The 22812-nt window shown below is 44.6% G+C and overlaps 1 protein-coding gene across 3 annotated transcripts in view; it reads left to right on the top strand.

Moving 5' to 3' along the window:
- ASS1 (argininosuccinate synthase 1) overlaps positions 1-22812 on the top strand; it is a 215048-nt gene that overhangs the window by 46603 nt on the left and 145633 nt on the right. For all 3 annotated transcript variants that reach the window (XM_063936716.1, XM_063936715.1, XM_063936717.1), the window contains exons 4-5: positions 630-698; positions 1515-1703. In XM_063936716.1, the coding sequence (XP_063792786.1) occupies positions 630-698; positions 1515-1703 (258 nt within the window). The remainder of the gene's footprint in view (positions 1-629; positions 699-1514; positions 1704-22812) is intronic.

The following is a 22812-nucleotide window of genomic DNA, read 5'->3' as shown; positions in this document are numbered from 1 at the left end:
AGGTACATGCTGCTGCCTACAATGTGATAGTAGCGGTTGTATTAGAGGTACATGCTGCTGCCTACAGTGTGATAGTACCAGTTGTATTAGAGGTACGTGCTGCTGCCTACAGTGTGATAGTAGCGGTTGTATTAGAGATACGTGCTGCTGCCTACAGTGTGATAGTACCAGTTGTATTAGAGGTACGTGCTGCTGCCTACAGTGTGATAGTAGCGGTTGTATTAGAGGTACAAGCTGCTGCCTACAGTGTGATAGTACCAGTTGTATTAGAGGTACATGCTGCTGCCTACAGTGTGATAGTAGCGGTTGTATTAGAGATACGTGCTGCTGCCTACAGTGTGATAGTACCAGTTGTATTAGAGGTATGTGCTGCTGCCTACAGTGTGATAGTAGCGGTTGTATTAGAGATACGTGCTGCTGCCTACAGTGTGATAGTAGCGGTTGTATTAGAGGTACATGCTGCTGCCTACAATGTGATAGTAGCGGTTGTATTAGAGGTACATGCTGCTGCCTACAATGTGATAGTAGCGGTTGTATTAGAGGTAGGTGCTGCTGCCTACAGTGCGATAATTGTCATCATTTAATTTTGGACAAACAAGGTGTAATTTAAATCTTTTCTTTCTGGTTAGGCTAACATTGGTCAGCATGAAGACTTTGAGGAAGCTCGGAAGAAGGCATTGAATCTTGGAGCAAAGAAGGTAATTTACTTGTAGACCGGTTTGGTTGGAGGGATGTCTATATGAGTTTTTGCAGAACTGCTAGAGCTCCCAATAAGATGTTGCTGGGCGGCGTTGCCAGAATAGCCAGTGACTGATGTCAGATGGGGCTGTTCATGCTTAAGCAGTGGAGAGGGACAACAGAACACCATGTCCATTGATGCTGGAATAAGGCGCAGTATCATCCCTTTTTCCAGATCACCTATTTATTAACAGGCTTCATTCTTTCTGCAACTGGAGACATTACCCCCTCTAGTACTTAGGGGGTCATTCTGACCTGATCGCTCGCTGCCGTTTATCGCAGCGTAGCGATAGGGTCAGAAATGCGCCGGTGCTGCAGTGCGCCGGCGCATGGCTGACAGCCGACAGCTGTCGTTGCCTAGCAATCGCCTCTGCCTGATTGATTTTGTGGGCGTGGTCCGTGCGGGGGGCAGGCCGAAGCGGCTGCGTGATGTGACACACAGCCACTGCAACCCGGGCAGTGACGAGTAGCTCCCGGCCAGCACGCAAAAGCGGCGCTGGCTGGGAGCTACTCCTGAAGTGCTAAAGCATCACCGCTGTGCGATGCTTTTGCGCTTCTGCGGGAAGGGGGGGCTGACATGCGGGGCGGACTGTGCTGGGCGACCCCCCCCCCCCGCATGTCAGTGTGCCTGATCGTAGCCCTGCAAAGTTTTGCAGGGCTACGATCAGGTCTGAATTAGGCCCTTAAAGCGGCCGTAAATTGAGGGGTCTAGTTTACCACCCCCACCCTGTATTTCATTGCTCCCTACTAACCCCCCATTGTTCTCCATCCTGCAGGTCTTCATAGAGGATATACGTAAGGAGTTTGTGGAAGAGTTCATATGGCCGGCAGTCCAAGCAAATGCCATCTACGAGGACCGATATCTGTTGGGCACTTCCCTGGCACGTCCTTGTATTGCCCGCAAACAAGTGGAAATTGCCAAAAGAGAGGGGGCGCAGTATGTCTCTCATGGGGCCACAGGAAAGGTAATTTCTGTCCACACTCCAAGCAAGATACATTTTTTATTTTAAAGCCTTACCCCTCCCTCTTTGTCTTATTTTAATAATCTCACTCCACAAAATAACATCTCGCTTCTGCCCTGCTCAGCCCCCGTTCCCCTACTCCAGCCATCTAGCAAGCTCAGCCTTGGCAAATGTGTCCTCCGCACATGGCAACAGTTTATTTCTTTTATTTATTACCGGTTATTTACATAGCGCACACATATTCCGCAGCGCTTTACAGAGAATATTTGGCCATTCACATCAGTCCCTGCCCCAGTGGAGCTTACAATCTATATTCCCTATCACATGTACACACATTCACGCTAAGGTTAATTTAGTTGGGAGCCAATTGACCTACCAGTATATTTTTGGATTGTGAGAGGAAACCAGAGTACCCGGAGGAAACCCACGCAAGCATAGGGAGAATATACAAACTCCACACAGTTAGGGCCATGGTGGGATCAAACCCATGACCTCAGTGCTGTGAGGCAGTAATGCTAACCATTACACCGTCTGTGCTTTGCTAGGGTTTACTCCCTAAAGATGTTTTCTGGAAATCTGGTTGCACTTGCAGACAGCAGGACCAAAGCTGATTTTGCTCATACATCTTAGCTGTTTTTATGTTTTCTAAGTGGCCTCCCCTGCATCCAGGATGGATTTTGCATTTGCTGTTAAACTTCACAATAAAGAAAAATATGTTAAAAGAAAACTTCAGGTTTTCTATGACTTTATTATATGGGGGAGCATGTTTTAAGCCTTGGGGAGGGATACTAGCCAATCCGCTTTTAACTGTAATTTTTAAAGCACAACCTGTAAAAAGACAAAGGCTGATTGGTTGGTGCTTTACCTCTCTCCAAGGCTTGATACATCCCCCCATAGTGTGTTGTGCCCTGTAGTACAGGACAAAGGATTGAATATTGTGCGCTCTCTCTCTGGGCTCTGCTGTGTTCAGGACCCCCTGATGTAGGGAGGAGGAAAGATGGGTTGAGAGCTAGCACAGACTGGAGCTCGGTGCAACAGCTGACTCCGGGTATCAGTGCAGAGAGAGTGCTATTTTCCCTGTTCTCTCCCGGGCTAACAGGAGCACATAGGAAGTGTGCTTATTGATGGATATGTCATACATGAGGTGCTATGTAATACAGGTCTGTAAAGGAAATAGAGAACCATCAAATGCAAGTTTAGGTGCCTTTATATAAGGTTATGACATCAATTACAATTAGTCAGAGCAGCAGACACACGTGCACGGCGTGCATCTGGAAAACTAATGATCCATGAACCAGCGCACAATATTCAGGTCTCTGTTCAGCAAAACAGGGCACAATAGATTACTTAGTACAGACAACATAGTCTCGGAAACCCTGATGACACATTGTATTTAAGAGATACAATATGAGGCACCTATTAAACTGGTGACAAATGATTGTGGTGATACTCATGAAGGATCACTTTGCAGAGCATAGGGTTGTGCACTAGGTGGCACTGTGTTATTGGGATGGTCGGAGGTCCACCAGGTTTACTGGTGGATTAATAATGTGGCTCTTTTAGCTAGGGATGATCATCTGTGTGGTAACCATCAATGGTTACCATTGATGACAAAATGGTAAGTGACCATCGATGACTGCCAACTATATAATGGATGACCATCAATGGTTTCCACAACTGATGGTTATCCCATTTCTTTCACTGACTGGCCCATGGGCCAATCAGAAAACAGGGGCAGAGTGATGTTTTGTGTCCCGGCACCTTTTAAAAAAAGAAAAACATTTGGTTATGCCATGCCATCGATGTCTGGTTCTCCTCCATCGATGGCAAAAGTATTCTGCATCGGCCATAAACCATCGATGATTAGGAATCATTGATGGTCAACGGCCATCCCTACCTTTTAGCCTTTGTAGACAACTTAGCATATAAGATGACATCTAATGAAGGTGATAACACATAAAAATAATGAAAAAAAGTATTTTATTTGAATAATATAATTTTTAAAGGTTTGCTTAAAAATAAAAAAAAATACTTAAAAACAAAATAAAATGTACTTTATTTTAAGAAACATTTTTATTTTAGAACGGTAGCAGATAGCCCCAACCTGCCAGCTCATGTGCGGCCCATCTGAAAGACTGTTATGCCTTACAGCTCTGGGCAGTGGTAAATCTGAAAGAAGAATAGGAAGCAGCCTTAGAGGAAAGGTATGAATAGAATCTTGTTATTACAGCGGGAAAGGAAGTTCAGCTAGTCCTGGACAAGCGTGGACAGAAAGCACAACTGTGGCCAAAAGCAAACATGACACATGAAAGTACACGCTGATTAAACTAAACCTTGTACAGATAAAATAAACACCAGTTCAATACGTCAGAGAAAGTTCAGGTATTGACATTTATAATACGCAGAAATGTACTTTGTACAAAATAAAATGTGCTGCACAAAATACTGCAACAAAAAGCTTAGCAAAACAAATAGACAACTACATGAAAATAGTCCCCTCATTTCTTATAGGATATCAATAATAAGGAGCGTGTTTTACCGCTACACCTCACAGAACCTTTGCTACATAAGAAAGCTAATCCATTTGGAAAAAGTCGCCGGCTAAAAATGCTTTTTCAGCAGCGGGCTACACTGCTATTCCACAGGGAATAACATCGGGGTGTAGAGTTGGATCTTGATCCGAGGCACCAACAGGCTAAAACTTTGACTGTTCCCAGGATGCACTGCACCGCCTCCTCTATATCCCCGCCTCCAGGCACTGGAGCTCAGTTTGTAAGTTGGTGCCTCCAGTGCAGGCAGCTAACAGGGAGGGCTGTGCTAGGCAGCCCTGAAAAGAGCTTTTCTGACAAGAAAGAAGACTTCAAGGGCCGCAGCATAGGCACTTGGTGCTGTATGTCATACTGACATATCGTACTGCGGCTCCCTCACCTCCCCCAGCGGCGCTGTATACTCCTGTATATAAATCGCGATCTGGACACGGTCTCCGGAGACGGACCGCGCCACTGGCATGGTCACTGTGGCCGTGCAGAGACCCCACTATATCCACCAGGGCAAGGAGCACAGGTCGGATTTACTAAAATCCGTTTAGTACAGGCTCCATAGTACCCGGTGGTGAAGTCCAGCAGAGGCTCTGACCTGTAGCCCATCCACCAGCCCCAGGCACCATCTACAGCAGATGTTCCCACCCTGGAGCTGCATCTCTCTCTCTCCCTCACTCCCTGTCCGCTTTTGGGCGCCATTACACAGAGCTGCGCTGATTCTGGGACTGCTGGGCGCTGTCTCCTCTGTAAAGCCGCCTGCCTCATCAGCGCTGTGCATTTACAGGACACTTAAGTATTCTACATGTCGGTTAGACAGTGTTAGTTAAGAACAAGTGCATAACTACAGGAATATTTAGTACAAGTATCCTGTGATCTACATCCAGTATTTACTGTGCATTGTTATATCTGTATACATACATAGCTTTCTCTTACGTCCTAGAGGATGCTGGGGACTCCAAAAGGACCATGGGGTATAGATGGGATCCGCAGGAGCTTGGGCACACTGAAAAGACTTAAAGTGGGTGTGAACTGGCTCCTCCCTCTATGCCCCTCTTCCAGACCTCAGTTAGACTTTGTGCCCAGGACTGACTGGACACTCACTAGGGGAGCTCTCCTGAGTTTCTCTGGAAAATACTTTTGTTAGGTTTTTTATTTTCAGGGAGACCTGCTGGCTACAGGCTCCCTGCATCGCGGGACTGAGGGGAGAGAAGCAGACCTACTTCTTAGTTTAAGGGCTTTGCTTCTCGGCAACTGGACACCATTAGCTCCAGAGGGTTCGATCACTTGGTGCGCCTAGCTGCTCGTTCCCGGAGCCACGCCGTCACCCCCTCACAGAAGCCAGAAGACAGAAGTCAGGTGAGTATGAGAAGACCAGAAGACTTCAGGACGGCAGAAGACTTCAGTAAAGGTACAGCGCAGTGGCAACGCTGCGCTCCATGCTCCCACACACACATTTCCTCCAGCACTCACAGGGTGCAGGGCGCTGGGGTGGGCGCCCTGGGCAGCATGTTACTGGGTCTTCTTCGGCCGGCAGATGCTTGATCGTGCATTGGCACCATTTCGGGACCCCTGCCGACATTTTCGAGTTTTTGAATTTGGCGGGCTGAAGCGTGCCGGGAGGGGGCGGAGCTTAGCCACGCTGCTCACAGGCGCCATTTTTTCCTCACGTGCAGGCGGGAGATGCTGGTCCGGGACCTCCACGAGCTCCATCAACGTAACGGGGAGCTTATCGGGAGGGGGGGGGACACAGTAGCTGGTGCATAATTGTTATATTGGGCAGCGCTGTGACATATATTTTCCTTGGTGGGCTATGTGGGCGCTGGGGTGTGAGCTGGCATACTCCCTCTGTGTTTCCCTGTCCGGGCTTCCTTGTGGGCCTGTCCCCTGGCTGAGGCTTTGTATGTGTGTGTCGGTGGGTCGATACTAGGTGTCGACATGTCTGAGGCTGAATGTTATTCACCGGAGGAGGTTATGGGGGGGGGGGGGGGGGGGCAGATGCGGGTCTGGAGTTGGCTGTGTCGATGCAGCCAACACCTGACTTACTTGCACTGTTGAATACAATTAATTCTAATGTGACTTCTTTATCAAAGAGATTAGATAAATCTGAATCACCGACGCAGGTGTGGAAAAAATCCATGGAGGATGCCTTATCGCAGGTACAGACCCCGTCGGGGTCGGTAAAGAGGCCATTTCCTCAAGTAGTAGATACTGATACCGACACGGATTCTGAGTCCGATGTCGACTTCACTGAGGCTCCTTTGCATCCTAGATTGGTTAAGAGTATTCAGTACATGATTGTGGCTATAAAAGATGTGTTACGCATTTCTGAGGAACCTGCCGTACAGGAAACAAGGATTTGCTTGTTTAAGGAAAAGAAACCTGAGGTGCAGTTTCCCCCCTCTCATGAGATGAATACTCTTTGTGAAAAGGCTTGGGAGTCGCCGGACAAGAGGTGGCAGATTCCCAAGAGGATTTACATGGCGTATCCTTTTCCATCTGTTGATAGGGGGAAATGGGAGGCGTAATGTTGATAAAGCTTTATCTCGTTTGTCTAAGAAGGTGGCGCTTCCATCTCCTGACACGGCAGCTCTCAAGGATCCGGCGGATCGCAAGCTGGAGACGTCTCTGAAGTCCATTTTCACTAATACGGGTGCATTGCTCAGACCTGCTGTGGCGTCGGTATGGGTGAGTAGTGCTATTGCTAAATGGGCTGAGAATTTAGATAATGATATGGATACCCTTGATAAAGATACTGTTCTTTTAACTCTTGGTTATATCAAGGACACTGCAGATTACCTGAAGGATGCGGCGAGGGATGTTGGTCTCTTAGGGTCAAGAGCCAATGCCATGTCGATTTCGGCCAGGAGGGCGCTGTGGATCCATCAATGGAATGCTGATGCCGATTCCAAAAGAGCTATGGAGGCGTTACCCTTCAAAGGTAATGTGCTGTTTGGGGAAGGCTTGGCGGACCTGGTTTCTACCGCGACGGTGGGTAAGTCCTCGTTTCTTCCCTATGTTCCCACACAACACAAAAAGCCACAACATCAGCAGATGCAGTCCTTTCGTCCAAATAAATACAGGCGAGGAAAAGGTTCGTCCTTTCTCGCTTCAAAAGGTAGAGGTAGGGGAAAGAAGTTGCCTGCAGTGTCAGGCGCCCAGGACCAGAAGTCCGCCCCTGCCGCTACCAAGTACACTGCATGACGCTGGGGCTTCCCTAGGGAAGCCCGTGCCGGTGGGGGGCCGTCTGCAGTTTTTCAGTAAGGTCTGGGTCCAATCGGACTTGGATCCATGGGTTCTAGAGATTGTATCTCAGGGCTACAGGCTGGAGTTTCAGGAGACGCCCCCTCACCGGTTTTTCATGTCGACCCTGCCAGTGTCTCTTCCGGACAGGGAGGTCGTGCTGGCAGCAATACAAAAGTTGTGTCTCCAGAGGGTCTTTGTTCCCGTTCCCCCGTCTCAACGGGGGGAGGGGTTCTACTCGAGCCTCTTTGTGGTGCCGAAACCGGACGATTCGGTCAGACCGATTCTGAACCTAAAATCCCTCAATCCATACTTGAAAGTTTTCAAATTCAAGATGGAATCTCTTCGAGCGGTGATTGCCAGCCTAGAAGGGGGGGATTTTATGGCGTCAGTGGACATAAAGGATGCCTACTTACACGTCCCGATTTATCCTCCGCATCTGACTTTCCTACGGTTTGCGGTACAGGATTCTCATTATCAATTTCAGACGTTGCCGTTTGGGCTTTCCACGGCCCCGAGGATTTACACCAAGGTCATGGCGGAAATGATGGGTCTCCTTCGCAGGCAAGGGGTTACAATTATCCCATACTTGGACGATCCCCTGATAAAGGCGAGGTCCAAGGATCGCTTGCTGAGGAGTGTGAGTTTGGTACTGTTGATGCTCCGGCAGCACGGTTGGGTGCTAAATTTGCTAAAATCTCAGTTGATTCCGGCCACTCGACTGTCGTTTCTGGGCATGATTCTGGACACGGAGTTACGAAGAGTATTTATTCCAGAAGAAAAAGCTCTAGAACTGCAGTCGATGGTCAGGGAACTTCTGCGGCTGAAGAGTGTGTCCATCCATCAATGTACTCAGGTTCTGGGGAAAATGGTTGCGGCGTACAAAGCCATTCCGTTTGGCAGGTTTCATGCCCGGGTGTTTCAGTGGGATTTGCTGAGCAAATGGTCCGGGTCTCACCTGCACATGCACCGGAAGATAATCTCCCAGAGCCAGAATTTCTCTCCTGTGGTGGATGCAAAGTTTTCACCTCCTGGAAGGTCGCCGGTTCGGTATCCTGGACTGGGTACTTCTGACAACAGATGTCAGTTTCCGGGGCTGGGCTGCAGTCACCCAAGGGTGAAACTTCCAGGGGAGATGGTCGTTCCAGGAAGCGTGTCTCCACATAAATGTTCTCGAGTTAAGAGCCATTTACAACGGCCTGCTACAAGCAAGAAGCCTTCTTCAGGGTCGACCTGTCCTGGTACAGTCAGACAACATCACAGCGGTGGCACATTTAAACCGTCAAGGCGGAACAAGGAGCAGAGCGGCAATGGCGGAGGCCACAAAAATCCTTCGCTGGGCGGAACAACACGTGAGCGCACTGTCAGCAGTCTTCCTACCGGGTGTGGACAACTGGGAAGCAGATTTCCTCAGCAGACATGATCTCCATCCGGGAGAGTGGGCTTTTCACCAAGAGGTATTTGCAGAGGTGACAAAGCATTGGGGAATTCCGTTAATCGACATGATGGCGTCTCGTCTCAACAAGAAGGTTCCGAGGTATTGTTCCAGGTCAAGAGACCCCCAAGCCAGTGCAGTGGACGCCCTGGTGTCTCCGTGGGTGTTCCGGTCGGTGTATATGTTCCCTCCACTTCCTCTCATTCCAAAGGTACTGGGGATCATTCGACGAGCAAGGGTTCAGGCGATTCTCGTCGTTCCAGATTGGCCAAGAAGGGCCTGGTACCCGGATCTTCAGGAGTTACTGGTGGAAGATCCTTGGCCGCTTCCTCTAAGAGAGGACCTGTTGTTGCAGGGTCCATGCGTGTTTCCAGACTTACTGCGGCTGCGTTTGACGGCATGAAAGTTGAGCGCCAGATCTTAGCTCATAAGGGTATTCCCAGGGAGGTCATTCCCACTCTCATTAAGGCTAGGAAGGAGGTTACGGTGAAACATTATCACCGTATTTGGAGAAAGTATGTTTCCTGGTGTGAGACTAAAACGGCTCCTGCGGAAGATTTTCACTTGGGTCGTTTTCTCCATTTTTTGCAGGCAGGTGTAGATGCAGGCCTGAAATTAGGCTCCATCAAAGTGCAGATTTCGGCTTTGTCTATTTTCTTTCAAAAGGAATTAGCTGTCCTCCCAGAGGTTCAGACTTTTGTGAAAGTAGTAATGCATATCAATCCTCCGTTTGTGCCTCCGGTGGCTCCATGGGATCTTGACGTGGTTTTACAGTTTCTCATGTCTTCCTGGTTTGAACCTTTGCGTAAGGTTGAGTTGAAGTTTCTCACTTGGAAGGTTGTCATGCTGTTGGCGCTGGCGTCTGCCAGGCGGGTGTCTGAGTTGGCGGCTTTATCTCATAAGAGCCCATACTTGATTTTTCATTCAGATAGGGCAGAATTGCAGACTCGTCAACAATTTTTGCCGAAGGTGGGGTCTTCGTTTCACATTAACCAACCTATTGTGATGCCGGTGGCTACGGATACTGGGGCGGTTCCAAGGTCTCTGGATGTGGTGAGAGCTTTGAAGATCTACGTCGCCCGTACGGCTGTTGCCAGGAAAACGGAGGCGCTGTTTGTCCTGTATGCTGCTAACAAGATTGGTCATCCTGCTTCAAAACAGTCTATTGCACGCTGGATTTGTAGTACAATTCAGCAGGCTCATTCTTCGGCCGGACTACCCGTGCCGAAGTCGGTAAAATCCCATTCTACCAGAAAAGTGGGCTCGTCTTGGGTGGCTGCCCGAGGCGTATCGGCTTTACAGCTTTGCCATGCGGCCACCTGGTCAGGGGCAAACACTTTTGCTAAGTTCTATAAGTTTGATACCCTGGCTGATGAGGACCTTGCGCTTGCTCAGTCGGTGCTGCAGAGTCGTCCGCACTCTCCCGCCCGGTCTGGAGCTTTGGTATAAACCCCATGGTCCTTTTGGAGTCCCCAGCATCCTCTAGGATGCAAGAGAAAATAGGAATTTGTTACTTACCGATAAATCCTTTTCTCCTAGTCCGTAGAGGATGCTGGGCGCCCATCCCAGTGCGGACTGTTGCTGGCACTGTATTCTTGTTGGTTTACTTGGTTTATGCATGGATAGTGTATTTTCTGGTTTTCAGCTTGTTGCTGTTGTTATTTCATACTGTTATCTGGTTTACTATTACTCCGGTTTGTGGTGTGGGCTGGTACGTTTCTCGCCCTTAGTTTACACAAAAATCCTTTCCTCGAAATGTCTGTCTCTCCTGGGCACAGTTCCTATAACTGAGGTCTGGAGGAGGGGCATAGAGGGAGGAGCCAGTTCACACCCACTTTAAGTCTTTTCAGTGTGCCCAAGCTCCTGCGGATCCCGTCTATACCCCATGGTCCTTTTGGAGTCCCCAGCATCCTCTACGGACTAGGAGAAAAGGATTTATCGGTAAGTTCCAAAATCCTATTTTTCTTAGTATTGCTAGTCCAGTTTAGTTTTATTGTTGTTTGTAATAAGTTCTGCATTGTACATGTGACACTGTGTGCCAATAGCTGCTGTGTGGTTTCTATTCCGTGTATCTCACACATATTGCTATACGTCACCTCTGTTTGTGATCTGCATTGCAATCACACTCCAGAGGTTTTTCGTCAGGTACTGTCTGGCTATATTGTACTGTTACGCACTAGAGCTACATTCTCCAATGTCTGCATCACAGGGAGGGAGATCTGTGGCTGATCCTGCATCATGCAGTGCTGACGCTGCAGATTTATCTGAGGAAAATATTCCAGCTGAGGGTCCAGGTATTGGGGGTTCTGTACCCCTTGGTCCGCCTGCAGCACCAGTGGCACACCAAGACCCACCTTGGGCTGCTTTTTCTAATTTACTGACTATGCTAGTAACGAGACTTGCGCCCCCTGTGGGACCTCCTGTGCCTGTACAATGACATATTGTTTCTGTTGTACATCCACCATGGGTAGATTCTCTGTCGACTCAGTTACAGCAGTTAAATCAGTCCTTGGTTAAACAAAAGCCTGACACTCGCCCCCCTAGGACCAAAGGATCATCTAAGCGGGCCATTTCTTCCTCACAATCCATGCATGTTTCGATACTTCATCCGATGAAGATGGCGTATATACTGACCCATCAGACACTGATGCAGATGCTTCTGATGGGGAATCTACAACACAGGTGGCTGTTCCTGACCTCTTGGAGGCTATCAAACTGATTCTTCAGATCGATGATGAAACTGAACCTCCAGATAAGTCTAAAAAACCTGATAAGTTCAAACGTCAGAAGGTTGCTAAATTAGTTTTGCCACATTCTGACCATTTAGTTGACATACGTCAGGAATCCTGGGAGTCTCCAGGAAAGAAATTCTCCCGGTCTAAAAAGTTGCTAGCTCGTTATCCCCTCGCTGCAGAGATCAGTAAAAACTGGGAAACACTGCTGCCAGTGGACTCACGTGTTGCACGTCTGGTGGTGTCTTCTACTCTGCCTGTCACTACCGTCACCTCTCTGAAGGAACCAACGGATAAGCGTGTGGAGGGTTGCTTGAAGTCTATTTACACTCTTGCGGATGCTGTGCATATACCTACTATAGCGGCTTCTTGGTCCATTCTGGCTCGTCAGATTCTGTGGTTGCGGTCTTGGTCTGTGGATCTGGACTCTAAAAAGACCTTTGAGGTGATCCCTTCTAAGGGAAAGATCCTTTTTGGGGAAGATCTGAACAAGATTGTTGCTGACTTCGCATCTGCTAAAACTGCATGTCTTCCGGGTACTAATCCTTCGTCTATGAAGGTTAAAAGTACCACCTTTCGTTCCTTTTGACCTCCAAATAAAGCAAAGGGTCAGGCGTACCTGAAACGGGCTCGCACTTCCAAAACCTCTAAGCCCAAACCTACACGTTCCTGGGCTGCCTGTCAGCCTGCTTCCAAACCAGACAAGCCTGCTGCATGACTGGACGGGCCTTCCCCTTGGGGGTCCCGAGGATGGGAGGCCCATTTCTGCGGTTCGCCCAGGTATGGTTACAGACCACTTCACCCGCCTAGGTGAGGGAAGTCGTCACTCACAGGTACGCCATCTCTTTCAAGAAACGTCCCCCTCACCAGTTTTGACGAATATCCCTTTGGATCCGTTAAAAGCAAAAACTCTACAATTGGTGGTACAATCCCTCCTGGACACAGGAGTGATAGTGCCGGTGCCTCTGGCTTAAAGAGGCAGGGGGTACTATTCAACGCTGTTCCTAGTTCCAAAACCGAATGGATCCTCAAGGCCCATTCTCAACCTCAAGTCTTTGAACAAATTTGTGAAGGTATCCAAATTCCGTATGAAAACTCTTCGCTCTATTGTTCTGGCCTTGGAGCTCAAGGACTATATGGTATCCCTGGACATACAGGTTGCTTACCTACATATACCTATTGCCATGTCGCATCAGCAAATATCTGCTGTTTGCTATTGGCAACCTACATTATCAATTCCAGGCCTTTCCTTTTGGACTGACCATGGCTCCGCAAATCTTCACCAAGGTCATGGTGGCCCTTCTCCGCCGTCAGGGTATCGGGATCTTGCTGTATCCGGACGAGTTGTTGATCCTGGCGAACTCCCAAGAGGTTCTCCTCCGTCATCTGGAACTGACGGCCCAATTCCTGCAAACCCACGGGTGGTTCATCAACTGGAATAAATCTTCACTGGTTCCTGCTCAGAGCATGGTACACCTGGGGGCGTTACTGGACACACACAACCAACGGTTGTTCTTGTCTCCGGAGAAGGTCCTGAAACTTCAGGACAGGATACAATGCTTCTCTCGCCCTCGTGTGTCGATAGACTTGGCGATGCAAGTATTAGGCCACATGGTGTTGGCTTTCTACATGGTAGAGTACGCTCCATTTCATTCTCGCCCTCTGCAGCAGTTAATCCTTTCCAAGTAGGACAGCCTGCCTTACCGGATCAGGTCTCACATGATTTCCTTGACTCCGGAAGTTCGTCTGTCTCTGAGCTGGTGGCTCCAAGACCAACAATTGAGCAGGGGTCGTCCCTTATGGATCTCCAACTGGGTCCTCCTAAGGACGGATGCCAGTCTGCAGGTTTGGGGCACGGTGTTGGAGCAACATTCTCTTCAGGGTCGGTGGACCAGGGAAGAATCTCTCCTTCTGATAAACATTCTGGAGTTGCGGGCAGTGTTCAATGCTCTGAAACTGGCCCTGCCTCAGGTACTGTTATGCACACCAGTGCCAGCAGGAATGTACTGGTATATGCAAAAGGGGAACAGCCCTCTCTGCTGACGCAGAAAAGGCTGAAGAAAAAGAAGACCTAATCTTTTTCTGGGGCACGCTTTCTATATGAGATAAAAATTAAAAATGAATTCTTTATTATTACTATATTAAAAAGTTCTAGGCTTGTTCATCAGTAAATAATGTAGGCATAAAATTTGCCAATTATGTAGCGATAATCTCTATATATTCGCACCCGGGTATCCCTATTTATTTGGATTCCATCTACAAATAGGTATACCTTAGGGATATGATCACATTTATCTCCTTCACCGAGATTTAAAGGACATCAAAAATTACTGGAGTTTGTATGTACTCCTATTGTTGAAGATTTTCAAAATCAAAAAGAACACAAAAGAGTATTCTTTATATTTTTGTTGGAGTTTGTATGTACTCCATTTATTGTGTTCTGTTCAAAAATAAAAAATAAAAAATGGAACAGATAATGTGTTTGTCCCCTCGCAATTATATGTGTGAGCGGAACACCTAACATGTGGCGTATACACATAAATCTGACCACCACCACTGTACAATTTATATAATCCTTCTTCAATACCACTGTATACAATATATATGTCAAAACACTTATGCCTGTTCTCTTAATTCTGTCTCGATATTATTCCACACCACTGCACCACTGGATCTAAATATGCATTATAAACAATGGTATCCACAGGGTATATCTGTTGGAAAATAGTTCCTTTAGATCTTGCTGATTTGAAATTTGTAGTATCAGCTAAAGCACATTAAATATATACTGCTTGTTGTCATATACATTTGAAAAAATCAAAGTCTATTGTTCCAAATGGTAAGTGCTTAATTCCTATGTATAAGTGTATTCAGATGTGTGGATCCCCACACCTGCAAATTTTCAGAACACACCCATATTTGCTGGGAGGCATATATCCAACATGAGGAATTGCAGCGATTACTTCTATAACTCATTAAATTTGATATGTATACACACAATTCCACAAAATTTGCTAAATAACCTAAATAGAAAAAACAGATACTAGGTTGCTTTTGAGATGCACCAGGAGCACTGCTGTCTAATGTTAATTACTGAGACCGCAACGAGGCATCCTGCTAATTGAAAAATTGTGACCATCTATTCATATAGAAGAAAAGCAATGGGCAGAATGATACTCCATACAAGCATTCAGTGCAATATAGGTAAAGTGACAAATTGCGGTTTGGTCAAATATACTTTACGTATACAGGGAGATGATCCAGCAGTGTTAGACCACGGTGAAGAGAGATCGTGATCTCCGGCGTCCGTGTCCGTGAAACCGGAAGTCGGAGCCGGCCCGGGGCGGAAGTGACGTACGTTTCGCTATCCTAAGCTTGTTCACAGTTGCCTAGTGACCGTTGGCCTGACACCTTTTTGTACCATGTCAGCGCCATGTTGTCAAGGATATGACCTTCCCTACAGACCTATTTTCAGAGCAGTGTGTTCGCGAACACACTGCTCTGAAAATAGGTCTGTAGGGAAGGTCATATCCTTGACAACATGGCGCTGACATGGTACAAAAAGGTGTCAGGCCAACGGTCACTAGGCAACTGTGAACAAGCTTAGGATAGCGAAACGTACGTCACTTCCGCCCCGGGCCGGCTCCGGCTTCCGGTTTCACGGACACGGACGCCGGAGATCACGATCTCTCTTCACCGTGGTCTAACACTGCTGGATCATCTCCCTGTATACGTAAAGTATATTTGACCAAACCGCAATTTGTCACTTTACCTATATTGCACTGAATGCTTGTATGGAGTATCATTCTGCCCATTGCTTTTCTTCTATATGAATAGATGGTCACAATTTTTCAATTAGCAGGATGCCTCGTTGCTGTCTCAGTAATTAACATTAGACAGCAGTGCTCCTGGTGCATCTCAAAAGTAACCTAGTATCTGTTTTTTCTATTTAGGTTATTTAGCAAATTTTGTGGAATTGTGTGTATACATATCAAATTTAATGAGTTATAGAAGTAATCGCTGCAATTCCTCATGTTGGATATATGCCTCCCAGCAAATATGGGTGTGTTCTGAAAATTTGCAGGTGTGGGGATCCACACATCTGAATACACTTATACATAGGAATTAAGCACTTACCATTTGGAACAATAGACTTTGATTTTTTCAAATGTATATGACAACAAGCAGTATATATTTAATGTGCTTTAGCTGATACTACAAATTTCAAATCAGCAAGATCTAAAGGAACTATTTTCCAACAGATATACCCTGTGGATACCATTGTTTATAATGCATATTTAGATCCAGTGGTGCAGTGGTGTGGAATAATATCGAGACAGAATTAAGAGAACAGGCATAAGTGTTTTGACATATATATTGTATACAGTGGTATTGAAGAAGGATTATATAAATTGTACAGTGGTGGTGGTCAGATTTATGTGTATACGCCACATGTTAGGTGTTCCGCTCACACATATAATTGCGAGGGGACAAACACATTATCTGTTCCATTTTTTATTTTTTATTTTTGAACAGAACACAATAAATGGAGTACATACAAACTCCAACAAAAATATAAAGAATACTCTTTTGTGTTCTTTTTGATTTTGAAAATCTTCAACAATAGGAGTACATACAAACTCCAGTAATTTTTGATGTCCTTTAAATCTCGGTGAAGGAGATAAATGTGATCATATCCCTAAGGTATACCTATTTGTAGATGGAATCCAAATAAATAGGGATACCCGGGTGCGAATATATAGAGATTATCGCTACATAATTGGCAAATTTTATGCCTACATTATTTACTGATGAACAAGCCTAGAACTTTTTAATATAGTAATAATAAAGAATTAATTTTTAATTTTTATCTCATATAGAAAGCGTGCCCCAGAAAAAGATTAGGTCTTCTTTTTCTTCAGCCTTTTCTGCGTCAGCAGAGAGGGCTGTTCCCCTTTTGCATATTACAGTCTTCAGGACTGAAAATCTGGGTGCACCGCCAACCTAGTGCTTAGCGTAATTAATGCTGATAGAGCCAGATGTTGGTCTAACAAATTAATAAACAATCAATTAACAGTAATTGTAGTTCTCCAGTGCGGTTTCCGATACCCCCATTCCCCTTTTCCCTTCACATTAATAGGAATGTACTGGTGTCTGAACGGAGAGGGATGCAAAACAAATGAACTCACAGACAGACTGGGGAATATGACATTACATACACAGAAGGTGATAGGGTAACAAAATAAACACAAAGTGAACAGAGAAGCCCAAAGGCTAAGAAACTGGGTGTCTCCCTAGTATTAGGAATGCTCAGATGGAAAGAAGCGAGATGTTGTGATTTAATACGTAGAGAACCCGAAATGCTGTTGCTAAGGGCAACACCAAAACCCTAAAGGGTTACCAACGGGTGTGGCTGTAAACTCCTTGGTCAGAGATGGAATAATAGACACAAGGAGAGTAAATAGGTTTTTTTCCCCCAGCGCAAGATTAGTAAAGATGAGAGACACGTGAAAAAAAAACAATTTCTTTTATTCTAAAATTTCATAAATAACAATGTCTTATAATCGTTAATTAAATGTAAAAAGTTCCTTTAAGAGGAGTGTGTAATAAAATTGCTGTATGGCTAGAACTGTGTATTCAATATAAGGATTTGTCGGTAAATATGATAAATATGCATAATTTATAAGGGGAACCCTCTATGAATATCTATGTAGAATAGGAAATAAAGAGTACCATGCGGCAAAATGTGCAAATATGCAAATCCTCTATAATTAACTATATACAATAGGAAATGGAGGGTGCTATACTGCAAGAGGATTATTTGTGCAATATGCAATTAGTTGTTGTGACACCTATTACCGGTAAACATACAGACAAACTACATAAAACACATATGACATATACTATTGTTGATTGCCCACACGTTCTCCAATATATTCAAAGAGAGGGCTGTATATATTGTTTATTGTGTTATCTAGATACAGAGAAGGTGCACTTTCTAGCGACTTAACCTCTCTGATGTACTTCAGGTTCTGCAACTTCCGACAGGCACAAGATTTAAAAGTCCATGTGTAGCTCAGTCTTAATAAGTGTTGCAACGTCAGAAGTCACTGTAAATTTTGATATAAATTATTGGTCTCAAAGTTCGGGTATACCTTAGTGTTAGCTGTATTCCAAGTCCTTGGTAGTTCAGGTGGGTATTCCGGATGAATTGTCCCCCTAAGGCAGGTGAAGCTGGAGTCCGCCGGCGGAGATCCTGCAAAAGCCGTTTCTCAGCGCTGAACGGCAGTGTGCGGGATCGATTTGATCTGTAATCGACGCGTTTCGCCTTGGATCAAGGCTTCCTCAGGATAGCAGATAAATCCTTCCAGACCTCATCCCGTCTTTTTATGGGGGTTTGCATGTGGCGGCATTTCATCGTACTTCCGGTGTGGTGTGCGTTCCATAATGATTCTATGTCCTGTGTTTGCGTTCCAAAGCTAATGTGCGTGACGTGTTTCCTGGATACCTTGCGTTCCACAGTGATTTCATATCCTGCATTTGCGTTCCAACCCGATATTTGACTTCCGGTATCGGATATAAGGTTTCGTACATTGTACAAATATTTAGTTTTTTCCATCATTCCACTTTGTGGTGAGAGTATTTGAATTATGTGGGACTTTATTACCTGATTGTATCAAGTCTACGAGTATTCTCAGTACTCCATATGACAGACAATAATAAGGACGAAAAACAAACACGCAAAACAAACACATAACAAACAAATAATTCTCATCTATGAATTATGATTTGTTTTTTTTTAATAATAATAAATATAATAATAATGGGATATGCAGATAAAGTGTAAATGAAGAATTTATTGTAATATGAGTTTTGGCTCTAAGTGGAGGGGTACCTAGTCAAATTAATCCTTATTTTTGTATATATAAATAATATTAAGAGGGGGGGCGAGCATTCTAAATATTTGAAAAATTGAATAAATTCGAAAAATGAAAAATATATAATGAAAATTAAATAAAAAATGATGAAAAAAGAAAAATAAAAAATAAAATAAAATACAAAAAATAATAAAAATTAAGAAATAATAAAATAAAATATGTAAATAAATAAATAATAAAAGATAAAAAGTGTATTATGTGAAATAAAAGCTGGGGAAGGATATGTTCGTTCGGAGGGTCTTGTTTATTATATAATTCCATTTTATGTTAAGAACGGGTTAAGGTCGAAATCAACGTTCAGCCCTTTAGGTGTCAAAGTTCCCATTCTATAAATTAATTTGGTTTCCTCTTTTATGAGATAATCTTCTAACTTTCCTCCTCTCCAGGGTGTGGCAATTTTTTTCAGACCTATAAATTGTAATATGTGTGGATTTGCGTTATGTTTCTCCTGGAAATGTGCGGGAATACTGTGATCTTTCTTTTTGTTTTTAATGTTGCAGAGGTGTTCTTGAATTCTAATGTGAAGCTTTCTCTTCGTCTGGCCTATGTATTGTAGGCCACAGGGACAATAAAGTAGGTACACAACACCGGTGCTTGTGCAGCTTATTCGTTCCTTGATCTTAAACTCGGTCCCATTTGAGAATGAGGTAACGGATTCGACAATTTTGATGGAATTGGATCTTGTTTTTCTGCAGGCTGTGCAAGTGCCGCACCTTGAAAAGCCTTTTTGTCCTTCTTCTTTCTTATTTGTTGTTTTTTGATGACTATTCACCAATATTGATTTTAAAGTTGGCGCTCTTTTGTATACGAACCGTGGTTTCGGAGGTAATACTTCTTTGAGAATCTCATCTGAAAGCAGAATGTGCCAATGCTTCCGGATGCTGTACTCAATTTCCCTATTTTGAGTTGAAAAAGTGGAAATGAAAAGGGCATCTTTCATTTCGCTGGTTTCTTGTTGTTTATATTTTAGAAGTTCTGTGCGGGATACTTGCTTGATGTCGTGTTTTGCCTCTTGTAGGGCTGCCTTGTTGTAATTCTTTTCCTCAAAGTTCTTGATGAGATCTTCAACTTGAGTATCGAAATCCGTTTCTTTAGAGCAATTTCTTTTTAGTCGTCTCATTTCCCCTCCCGGGATGTTTCGTATCCAATTTCTGTGGTGATTGCTTTTGGCATTTAAGTATCCATTGCAATCCGTCGGTTTTATATATGTTTTGGTTTCCAGTTTGTTATTCTCCACATATATTGTTAAATCTAAAAAATTGATAGATTTATCACTGATGGTGCTAGTGAATTCTAGATTTACTGTATTTGTGTTTATTTCCTTAATGAACTGTTCCAATTCGTTCTTCTCACCTTTCCATATTATAATAATGTCGTCGATGTATCGTGCCCAAAGACGTAATTTATCTGCATGTCTGTTGTTTTGCCATATGTTTTTTGTCTCCCATTCCGCCAGGAATAAGTTTGCATACGAAGGTGCGAATTTGGTGCCCATCGCAGTTCCTGTACGCTGGACGTAAAATGTGTCCTCGTACCAGAAAAAATTATGTTGTAGAATGAAAATAATGGACTCCATGATAAAATCAATTTGTTCTTGTTTCAGAGTGTTAGCTTCCGTTATTTTGTTTTTTACATACTCGCATCCGATGTCATGATGGATGCACGTATACAGGGACTTAATATCACATGTGGCTAGTAATAGGCCATTTTCCCACTGTATGTCATTCAGAATATTAATAACTTGAGTTGTGTCCTTTATATAGCCTTTTTGTTGTATTACTACCGGCTGCAGGAATTTATCTATGTATCCTGAAAGGTTTGCCGTTAAGGATCCAACCCCCGCTACAATGGGGCGTCCCGGGGGATTCTTTTTGTCTTTATGAATCTTCGGGAGTAGGTAAAAAACTGGGATAATTGGATTTTTATTGTTCAAGTGGGCGAATTCATAGATGAGAATTATTTGTTTGTTATGTGTTTGTTTTGCGTGTTTGTTTTTCGTCCTTATTATTGTCTGTCATATGGAGTACTGAGAATACTCGTAGACTTGATACAATCAGGTAATAAAGTCCCACATAATTCAAATACTCTCACCACAAAGTGGAATGATGGAAAAAACTAAATATTTGTACAATGTACGAAACCTTATATCCGATACCGGAAGTCAAATATCGGGTTGGAACGCAAATTCAGGATATGAAATCACTGTGGAACGCAAGGTATCCAGGAAACACGTGACGCACATTAGCTTTGGAACGCAAACACAGGACATAGAATCATTATGGAACGCACACCACACCGGAAGTACGATGAAATGCCGCCACATGCAAACCCCCATAAAAAGACGGGATGAGGTCTGGAAGGATTTATCTGCTATCCTGAGGAAGCCTTGATCCAAGGCGAAACGCGTCGATTACAGATCAAATCGATCCCGCACACTGCCGTTCAGCGCTGAGAAACGGCTTTTGCAGGATCTCCGCCGGCGGACTTCAGCTTCACCTGCCTTAGGGGGACAATTCATCCGGAATACCCACCTGAACTACCAAGGACTTGGAATACAGCTAACACTAAGGTATACCCGAACTTTGAGACCAATAATTTATATCAAAATTTACAGTGACTTCTGACGTTGCAACACTTATTAAGACTGAGCTACACATGGACTTTTAAATCTTGTGCCTGTCGGAAGTTGCAGAACCTGAAGTACATCAGAGAGGTTAAGTCGCTAGAAAGTGCACCTTCTCTGTATCTAGATAACACAATAAACAATATATACAGCCCTCTCTTTGAATATATTGGAGAACGTGTGGGCAATCAACAATAGTATATGTCATATGTGTTTTATGTAGTTTGTCTGTATGTTTACCGGTAATAGGTGTCACAACAACTAATTGCATATTGCACAAATAATCCTCTTGCAGTATAGCACCCTCCATTTCCTATTGTATATAGTTAATTATAGAGGATTTGCATATTTGCACATTTTGCCGCATGGTACTCTTTATTTCCTATTCTACATAGATATTCATAGAGGGTTCCCCTTATAAATTATGCATATTTATCATATTTACCGACAAATCCTTATATTGAATACACAGTTCTAGCCATACAGCAATTTTATTACACACTCCTCTTAAAGGAACTTTTTACATTTAATTAACGATTATAAGACATTGTTATTTATGAAATTTTAGAATAAAAGAAATTGGTTTTTTTTCACGTGTCTCTCATCTTTACTAATCTTGCGCTGGGGGAAAAAAACCTATTTACACTCCAATCCTAACAGCGGAATTAGGTAGTGATTCCGCATTCCTTCCCTGAGCAGCATTCATAGTAAAGCAAGAATATTAGTCTGTTAGCGCAGTGCCATACCCTTTTTTGTTCGTTAGACACAAGGAGAGTCTCCACAATCCAAGTCCTCACTTGCAGTGCACTGGTTCAGCTTACTGCCACTAAACTGACACCTGAACACCTTGCACAGTGAGAGAGGATTTGGGCAGGCAAGTCTGAGAATACAGCCGCAAACTTGCTAGGTTCACAGAGTAGCAAAAGAACCCCAGCAGGTTAAACGACTGACTCCAGTCTTACTGCTAGGTCTGGATTGGCAGAGTGTAGTACCAAATCCCAAGGCCTATTTGCAGTAAGCAACAAACAAATACAAAGTTACACAGTACTAGCTAACTTTCAGGAACTGACTAACCAACAAAGATTCAGCAGCATCTGCCTAACCTGAGAAGAGGGTTTATATAGCAGGTGCTGTCCACGCCCCACTCAGACCTCACAGACTGTGATCACAAAAACCAGCACCGGATCCCCTGCCGTGCACAGAGCCTGTAACCACTGCACAGCAAAACACCTGAACCGGAGTATCAGCTACGCTCAGGTTACTCCGCTAGCACTTGTCTCCCGGTTGCCATGACGACATGGCAGCACAGGGCAGGAGACCCTAACAGGTACAGAACAGACCTGTTCAAGTACAGTCAGACAACGCCACCAGATCTGATATGGTGAGTCCTGAGCACCAACACGGAATGCTGGGATTGGGAAATGGGAAGGAAATAGCCCCTGGCACCCTACCTCCACTGTCTTACCCGTGCTGTCAGTTCACTCTTGCGAGACTATGGTTTCTTGGGCCCATGGCAGCCGCGTTTGAAGGGCGGATTACGTCTGCCCAACTCCGATGCCCCCTCAGGTCTTAATGAGAGACGAAGAGTGAACTGAGACAGGGTA

This window comes from Pseudophryne corroboree, chromosome 8 (assembly GCF_028390025.1).
Source record: "Pseudophryne corroboree isolate aPseCor3 chromosome 8, aPseCor3.hap2, whole genome shotgun sequence".
Taxonomy (NCBI): Eukaryota; Metazoa; Chordata; class Amphibia; order Anura; family Myobatrachidae; genus Pseudophryne; species Pseudophryne corroboree.
This window is presented reverse-complemented; position numbering and strand designations above follow the sequence as displayed.